Source organism: Leptonychotes weddellii, chromosome 11, assembly GCF_054177405.1.
Source record: "Leptonychotes weddellii isolate Sample4059 chromosome 11, ASM5417740v2, whole genome shotgun sequence".
NCBI lineage: Eukaryota > Metazoa > Chordata > Mammalia > Carnivora > Phocidae > Leptonychotes > Leptonychotes weddellii.
The window spans coordinates 23,350,118-23,359,398 of record NC_138379.1 but is presented as its reverse complement, the minus strand read 5'-3'; the positions used below and the strand labels follow the sequence as shown (position 1 = coordinate 23,359,398).

General features: G+C 36.6%; 1 protein-coding gene across 1 annotated transcript; it reads left to right on the top strand.

Annotated features, from left to right (window-relative positions):
* Positions 1 to 741: 741 nt before the first annotated feature.
* On the top strand, positions 742 to 7,362 carry DEPDC7 (DEP domain containing 7). The gene is made up of 8 exons (XM_081799067.1): positions 742 to 827; positions 1,024 to 1,151; positions 1,958 to 2,147; positions 4,917 to 5,128; positions 6,094 to 6,236; positions 6,424 to 6,549; positions 6,656 to 6,734; positions 7,041 to 7,362. Exons 1-8 carry the CDS (start codon positions 742 to 744, stop codon positions 7,232 to 7,234), a joined length of 1,158 nt encoding a protein of 385 aa, XP_081655193.1. The 3' UTR covers positions 7,235 to 7,362.
* Positions 7,363 to 9,281: the final 1,919 nt, after the last annotated feature.

Sequence of the window (9,281 nt, the reverse complement as noted above, 5' to 3'; positions counted from 1 at the left end):
AAGATTTTTTATTTATTTGACAGAGAGAGACACAGCGAGAGAGGGAACCCAAGTAGGGGGAGTGGGAGAGGGAGAAGCAGGCTTCCCACTGAGCAGGGAGCCCGATGCGGGGCTCGATCCCAGGACCCGGGGATCATGACCTGAGCCAAAGGCAGACGCTTAACAACTGAGACACCCAGGCGCCCCTGTATCAAATATCTTAATGTCTTAACTTTCAAGACTCTCTATTTAAAAGATGATAGCATTTACCTCTCTGTTTAGGAAAGATATATGAGGGTAAGATAGGGCAAAATCACTGCTTTCCAAATGCAAGTCCACATTCTTTATGTGAAACCTTTGGGGCCACATGCATTTAGAAATTTGGAACTTTGGAGGTTTTAAAAAGATAATTTTGTAGATAGAACATATATTAGATAACACTCCTAGAGGTATCTGGGAGAGCATCTGGTAACGAAATGCATTAATATTTCTGCAGTAAACAAAATACTCATATTAACTGGGATAAGTAAAGACTATGCAGGACAGGTTTCCTCCCTCCCCCGCCCCCCCCCCCCCGGCCCCAGTAAAGTGAGGACAGGTTTTGTCACTATATGAGTTCTGAATAAACTTTAGATTTCTCACAGCCTTTGGGGTTTCAGAATTGTGGGTAAATATTTATAGGTCTATATTTGGAAAATGATGAGCACTATCCACCAAAGAATGCCCCAGAAATAGAGATAAGTGATAAAAACAGTAAGCATAATGAAGTTTGGTTATGTTTTAAAATTGGAGATCGAAATTTTAGTCATTGAATTGCTTAAATCTAAATATTCAAAGAAAAATTTAGAGTATGTATATTTGGGCTCGAGAGTGAAGGTGGATGTTTTTGTATTCTACTCTTAGAATTTGCATTTGTTGTGTTTTTGCTCTGAAATACATAAGCTTTGTAGAAACTCAGCTCTTTGATGGTAAAGTATTTCTCTGGGCTTACTAAAATAAATTAATAATTAATAAATAATACTAAAATAAATAAATTCATTTTAGGTATTCCGATGTACTATTTAAGTCATCTGATATCAAATCAGCAAGTTTAGAGGATCTGTGGGAAAATCTGAGTTTAAAGCCTACTAACTCCCCTCCTGTAAACATCTCTGCAACCTTGTCCCCACAAGGTAAGTAAAGATGATGCAAGTAAGAAATTTAGAAGACCAACTTCAGATAAAATTAGTTATTTAAAACTTTTCAATCTTAACCTTTATTAGAATTTAAATATTCAGAGCACAAAGAAAGAGTACACTGTGTATTAAAGTTGTTTATATTAAGTTTTAACAGAGGTCTATTATCTTCAACAAATAGATCAGTGTTGCAATTCTTGAACACTGACTTTTGTCCTATCAGCTGGCAGAGGTTCAAGCTGCAGTGTTTTGCGTGCAGATTTTTATTTATTTTAAATATGCTCTCAGATATCTTTTTCTCTAACATTTTATGAGGTTAAATAAAATTTTGAAAATTACATTAGAACATTAACAGAACTCTTATGTTCTTCCTTGTCTATGGCAATGGAATGCAGATTAATGACTGATTTCCACCTTCCCTCCCCCATCCCAGTTGTGGAAACCCTGAGTGGAATAATCTGCAGCCAATAGTTTCAGACCAGTTTTCAGATTGAATAATGAATCATTCTTTCTTCTAAAGTCCTTATTAACATGTTACATGACTTGATCTCTTATCTCTGCCATATTGCTTTTACAGTAAAAGAATGAAAAGAATTCCTGCTGTCTAAAGTCTGTTCTCCTACACTTTAAACAAATCTTGAATTGTTTTACTTTGTCATAAGAAACCACTTTATAAATAAGGTTGACTTTTTTTTCTCTTTTCTCTTTTTTTTTGCCAAAATTTATACCTTAGACTTGCCTAGACAAATATCGTGGTATTTAGTAAATATTTTTACTTTTCACTTTGTCATTTTCCTGTGTAGTTATTAATGAAGTATGGCAAGAAGAAACAATTGGACGTCTACTGCAGCTCGTAGACCTTCCACTTCTTGACTCCTTACTCAAACAGCAAGAGGTTGTATCTAAAGTTCCTCAGCCTAAGAGGCAACCTGATTTGGTCAACAGCAGTAACTATCTGGATCGAGGGATTCTCAAGGCTTACAGTGACTCTCAGTATGTGGAAATACATCTATCTCAATAATTTGAGTGTGTTTGTAGGAAAATCGTAGATAATGGTTTTAAGATAATCTCCTGAATTCTTCTGTCCACGGGATCAGATATGCATTAGCAGTTGATAATTATCAGGACTTGGGAAAGTGAAGAACAAAATTACCTTGGTCAAAATTAGAAAGAGATATAATTTTCATTATTTTTTTATATTTATTTTTGCTTCTCACATAACCTACTTACACATCAAGTGAAGAAAATGATTCTTCTTATCTTTGTTAAAATGTAGGGCTCTCTGGTCTTCAAAGGGACCCGGAACAAAATTAACAGATTTGACAAATTCTTAGACTCGTTTGACTACCTATACTTTTATGCTTCACCAAATATCTTGAATATGTATTTTTTTTAAAGATTTTATTTATTTATTTGACAGAGAGAGACATAGCGAGAGAGGGAACACAAGCAGGGGGAGTGGGAGAGGGAGGAGCAGGCTTCCCGCTGAGCAGGGAGCCCGACATGGGGCTTAATCCCAGGACCCTGGGATCATGACCTGAGCTGAAGGCACATGCTTAACGACTGAGCCACCCAGGCGCCCCTTGAATATGTATTTTTTAATTAACTAGTGTTATTGAAGAGAGAATGAAAGTAACTCTTGCTCTCATATCTGACTATCATTCTTCTGAATATAAATCTTAAATTGTGAAGGCTTAACTTCAGGTGCTAAAGGAAGTATGATTTTTTTTTTTTTTCCCCTTAAGGAAGAGTTCTATATTCCTTATAACTTTGAAATTCTTTTCTTAAGTAAAATTATTAAAGGTTAAAATCTTGTATTTTCTAGCTTGTTTAATTTTTAATTACTTTGCCTCAGCAGATCGTGTTCAGTAGTTAGGGAGATGGGAATGTTTAAAAGGAATGCAACTTACATTTCTCAGTACTTCTTCACAAGTTCCACAGTCCAGTGAACTATTAATAGTTAAATACCAAAAGGTAGTTTAAAACCTTATGCAAGGGGTGCCTGGGTGGCTCAGTCGTTAAGCATCTGCCTTCGGCTCAGGTCATGATCCCAGGGTCCTGGGATTAAGCCCCACATCGGGCTCCTTGCTCAGCGGGAAGCCTGCTTCTCCCTCTCCCACTCCCCCTGCTTGTGTTACCTCTCTTGCTGTCTCTCTCTCTATGTCAAATAAATAAATAAAATCTTAAATAAATAAATAAAATCTTACGCAAAAAAAAAGTTAATCCTAACATACTAGTTAACTGAACTCTGTGTGTATAATAGGACAATTATTATTCAACAAGAATTTAAATCATTATGATGAGCACTGAGGGAAAAAAAGATAAATAAAATTGAATAAATCACACCTCTAATTCTTTTTTTTTTAAGGTGGGGGAGGGGCAGAGGGCTAGAGAGAATCTTAAGCAGGCTCCACCTCCAGTATGGAGCCCAAGGTGAGGCTCCATCTCAGGGCCCTGAGATCGTGACCTTTAGCTGAAATCAAGAGTCAGACATTTAACTGACTGAGCCTCCCAGGTGCCCCACACACCTATAATTCTTTAAAAAAAAATGAATTTAAATCCTATTTCTATAATCTAGTTTTTTTTTAAGATTTTATTTTTAAGTAATCTCTACACCTATCATGGGGCTTGAACTCACAACCCCAAGATCAAGAGTTGCATGCTCCACCGACTGTGCCCCATATTTCTACGATCTAAAGTAACATGTGAAAACATTTTATAATTACCTTACATTTTAAATACAGAATTAGAAATTGTGCTAGAAGTGACCTTGAAGATCATCTTGCTGCATCTTACTATGAACTTGATGAAGCTGATGCACAGAAAGGTGACATGACCTGCCCGATATAATGCTCTTGGGTGGTGGCAGAATTAGTTGTCCTGAGTTCATAGCAGTAGAGCACATGGTTGTTCTTTTTTAAACTACATATAAAATACATATAAAATATATCATGTATAGGGCGCCTGGGTGGCTCAGTCGTTAAGTGTCTGCCTTCGGCTCAGGTCATGATCCCACTGGGATCGAGTCCCGCATCGGGCTCCCTGCTCAGCGGGAAGCCTGCTTCTCCCTCTCCCACTCCCCCTGCTTGTGTTCCTGCTCTCGCTGTCTCTCTCTCTGTCAAATAAATAAATAAATAAATAAAATCTTTAAAAAATATATGTATCATGTATATTAGCAAGTTGAATATTAAAAGTTATTCTAGAATTCTGTTTCTTGAAATGTAACATTTTTCTGATTTACCCAGGTGGCATTTTATTAGAGATGGAAACTAATATTTAATTGTTTTTGAAACCCTACCTTATCTTCCTCTGTTGTCTCCTAGCCAGAGTGAGAGATGACAGATCACAGAGCTCTGAAGTACACAACATCATATTAGAAAAATACTGGCCTAGGAGTCAGATCTGGGATCTAGTCCTAACTGGGACCCTGAGCAAGTAACTTAGAGTTTCTGGACCTCTGTTGTAAATTTAATATTCGAGTTTGAATTTTGATATCCTTTTCAGTTTACATTGTAGTGGATAGCTTCTCTTTTCACTTCGAAAAGAAAAAGAAGACATATGAAGCCAAACTTTTTGCCTGTGATACATGATCTAGCTATATTTTAAAAAGAATTACACATATCTATATCTAAGCGTATAGAAATTTATCTTCATGGCAAACTTGAAAGAGGTAGTAAATTAGGTACTGTGTGTATATTTGTTACTTGCTTTTTAAAATACTTAAAATAATTTTTTTGAAAATAATTCTTTTTTCCCCCATAGGGAAGATGAATGGCTCTCTGCAGCAACTGATTGCTTAGAATACCTTCCAGACCAGATGGTGGTGGACATAAGCAGAAACTTTCCTGAGCAACCAGATAGGATAGACTTAGTGAAAGAACTTCTGTTTGATGCCATTGGCAAATATTACAGTAGTAGGGAACCTCTGTTAAATCACTTATCTGATGTTCATAATGGCATTGCAGAGCTCTTAGGTAAGTAAGATCTTACTGGATACTGGAATTTGTCTTTTGGAGGAAACAGGAAAAAGTTAATTATCCTCAGAATGAACCAAATTGCTTCAGGCTCGAAGTGGATCTGGATAAATCCATGGAAAGTATGTTTATTCCAAACTTCTAGGGTTCATTTGGAAGGAGGCTTTAGTAAGTTCTAAAGTTATGCAGGAACTTCTGGTTGGCACAGGAGAATGCTGCCCTAATTCACTGGAAGTTTCATAGGTGTAGTGTGGCAGTTCTCGTCTTTAGAAAACACTACCAATACCACCACTCTCCCCCGCTTCATCGTCTCCAAAATGGCAGACACTCAGTCCCTCTACCAATGAGCCAGACTGTTCGACATGGTTTGTTGAAAACAAATTGTGGATTTCAGAGAATCCTTTATATTTTTCTCAGGTAGAGTTGGATACATCAGTACTTTACACATAGTGTACCCTGGAAACGTGTTGAATTAATGAAAAGCAGGCTGAGAATTTATTTACAAAGCCAAGAGTTTAATTTAACATCCTAAGATGATTATGACAAGGATTTAGGGTATCAGTTGCCAATTTGAGAATAGGCTGCCTTGACGGTTGGTATTGGTCATTTATTGTAATTCCTAGTTGTTTCGTTTCGCTTTTGAAAATAGTTTTGAGAGGCCCCTGAGTGGCTCAGTCGGTTAAGCGTCTGCCTTCTGCTCGGGTCATGGTCCCAGCATCCTGGGATCGAGCCCCGCATCGGGTTCCATGCTCAGTGGGGAGCCTGCTTCTCCCTCTCCTTCTGCCTGCCTGCCTGCCTATCTGCCTACTTGTGATCTCTCTCTCTCTCTCTGTCAAATAAATAAATAAAATCTTAAAAAAGTTATGAGTAAGTTTAGTGTTTAGCTTCAGCTTTACGTTGAATTTTGTTCCCTTTGATAGTCCTATTTGGTCAAAATTAAAAGCAGTTTTTTCTTTCGGATGAAGTGAACGGGAAGACTGAAATAGCATTAGAAGCCACTCAGCTCTTTCTAAAGCTTCTGGACTCCCAAAATAGAGAAGAATTTAGAAGACTACTGTATTTCATGGCTGTTGCAGCACATCCTTCTGAATTTAAATTACAGAAAGAAGTAAGTCTTTTGTCTAAATGTGAATTGTATTCGAGCAGCCTTAGTTCTTACAGGACCCACAAGTCAGATTATTTCACATCGGCATCAAATATGCTGAAATGACTAATGACTATTAATATTCAACATTGCCTTTTATATAAACTCATTCTTTTAAATATACACTATTGGGTGTGTTTTATTTTTATAGAGCGACAACCGAATGGTTGTGAAAAGGATATTCTCAAAAGCGATTGTTGACAATAAAAATTTATCTAAAGGCAAAACTGATCTTCTCGTACTCTTTTTAATGGATCATCAAAAAGATGTTTTTAAGGTAAAATTCTGAAAGTAGTTAAGTTGAGCTTATGTAATAGATCACTGGATTAAAATGCATTTGAATAATCTGTGTCCCTCTTTTTTTTTTTTTTTTTTTTTTTAAGATTCCAGGAACTCTACATAAAATTGTTAGTGTTAAGCTCATGGCCATTCAGAAAGGAAGAGATCCAAATAGAGACACAGGTAATCTGAGAAATATAATTTTCATGATCTTCCAAAGATAAATTCCTAGTGTTTATTTGAAAGTATTTTGTTGCACTTTAATTTCAACTAAACTTTAAATTCCTCAGGGTTATCTAGACTTAGCAGAGAGCCTCCTTATGTCAAAAAGTAACTTGACCAAATTTAGACAGTCAGCAGTGCTTAGCATCTTCAATGCATTTTATAAACTGGGGAATAAGAATATAAATGTAAAAATATTCCTTATTTTTTTTAGTTAAATCTGAGGAATAGATTCATTAACTGAACTTTTTACTTTTAAACATAAAGGATATATATATTGCCAGAGAATTGATCAAAGTGATTATTCTGACCATACACAGAAGACAACCAAGGATGAACTAATGAATTTACTAAAGACTATTGATGAGGATTCAAAACTATCTGCCAAAGAGAAGAAAAAATTGCTAGGTCAGTTCTATAAGTGTCATCCAGACATCTTTATTGAGTATTTTGGAGACTGAGTTTTTAATGTCTGTATATAACTTATGTATTTTAATAATAAATTATGTATCCTAAATATCCAATCACATTTGTAATCTTAGATGTTCTAAATATGAAATTGTACTTAATAAAACATTTTTTGTATAAACTTCTGTGTCTGAAACTGAGTATTAGATGGCGTATTGCTGTTAGATATTAACCTCTTTAGGGTGAGCTGATTTATAAGTACTGTGCCCAGTACTTTATAGAACATCATAGAAATTTAATGATATGACATTGCAGTGTTTACATAACAAAGTATTAAATAGTAAGGAAGTCTATAATTACAAGTTAATAGGAGTGTGGTTTTTACCTTAAGAGGTACTCCTTAAAGATACAAGAGAGAAACTCAGGCTATGATAAAGTGAATTTGCTAATTACCATAAAGAGTAGACAAGTCAGAAATTGAACTGTCCTGATGATTTTGAAAACTTCAACATCTTTTAAGTTTATTGGGGAAAAATTCAAACATTTAAAAATGGGCGAGAACAGAATAAAAGAATAACTTCCATGTACCTATTATCCACTTTCAACAATTGGCAACTCATGGCCAATCTCATTTAATCTATAACCCCATGCATTCCTTGCTCCCACCCCAGCAAACGTCAGACATCATATCACTTAATCTATTAAATTTCAGAATGCATGGCTAAAAGATAAAGACATAAAAAAAATAACCACAATATCATCATTACATACACACAAACCCACAATTCCTTAATACCATCAAATATGCAGTCAGTAGTCACATTTTCTGATCTCAAATGATTTTGACAGTTTACTCAAATAGGGATCCATTAAGGTCCATAAATTACAACTGGTTAATGTGCTTCTTAAGTCTTTTAATCTGGGGTGCCTGGGTGGCTCAGTTGTTAAGCATCTGCCTTTGGCTCACGTCATGATTCCCAGAGTCCTGGGATCGAGCCGCGCATCGGGCTCCCTGCTCCGCCGGAAGCCTGCTTCTCCCTCTCCTGCTCCTGCTGCTTGTGTTCCCTCTCTCTCTGTGTCAAGTAAAATCTTTTTTTAAAAAAAGCCTCTCTTAATCTATATGTTCTTCTTTTAACTCCTCCTTCCTTCTCCTCCTCCTCCTTTTCTCGCTCTGCCTCTGTCATTGAATAAACCTGGTTAGTTCCTGAGTTTCTCCACAGTCTGGATTTTGCTGATTGCAAACCTGTACTAACTTTTATCATGTTCCTCTCATATCCTGTACTTCTTGTGAACTGGTCATTAGCACTAAAATCTTCAACTTTTTTTTTTTTAAGATTTTACTTATTTGAGACAGAGCATAAGAGGGGGGAGGGTCAGAGGGAGAAGCAGACTCCCCACTGAGCCGGGAACCTGATGCAGGACTGGATCCTGATCCCGGAGTCCCGGGATCAAGACCTGAGCCACCCAGGTGCCCCTAAAATCTTCAGCTTTTCATCCAAGGTCATGATCATTTTGGAACTGCACTGTCAGGATATATTTGGTAAATAGACAAGCAATATAATACAATTACAATTTGAAACTGTTCATCCAATAATCAAGATTAAAAGGAAACACTTTTTCTACTTAAACTTTTAAAGAAAGGTTGGGAGGGGGCACCTGGCTCGCTTAGTCCGTAGAGCGTGTGACTCTTGATCTTGGGTCTGTGAATTTGAGTTCCACGTTTGGGTATAGAGATTGCTTAAAACAAACAAACCCTAAAAGAGCAGTAGGGAAAACTGAGATGCACCAAAATGCTAGCATGTCAATCTTTTATTTTCTAACATCTGATACCAACAGTCTTTCAGTGGGAGAACGTTGAGAACTCTATAATATATCTGTGATCCCAGTTCTCCTAATAAAGCAGGGAATAACTTTGTCAGGTTTTTTGTTTTCATAGACAAGGGAAGGCAGCTGTCTTTACTGTGTGAAAAGAAGAAGATAAGATCGTTCGTGATTTAAATGTGAGGAAGTTTTCAGAAACTACTGAAAGTGTGGTGAGACCATACTTGGGGTGTGGAGGTGGTTCTTGCCTGGCTGCAAACTCGAAACACCTGGGAAGCT

Bases quoted from the DNA above. Each gene is read 5' to 3' on its own strand.
- DEPDC7 (XM_081799067.1), top strand. From the start codon at position 742: ATGAAGTTTGGTTATGTTTTAAAATTGGAGATCGAAATTTTAGTCATT. The intron at 828-1,023 runs GTATGTATATTT...AATTCATTTTAG, and splicing joins TATTCAAAGAAAAATTTAGA to GTATTCCGATGTACTATTTA. The intron at 5,129-6,093 runs GTAAGTAAGATC...TTTCGGATGAAG, and splicing joins TGGCATTGCAGAGCTCTTAG to TGAACGGGAAGACTGAAATA.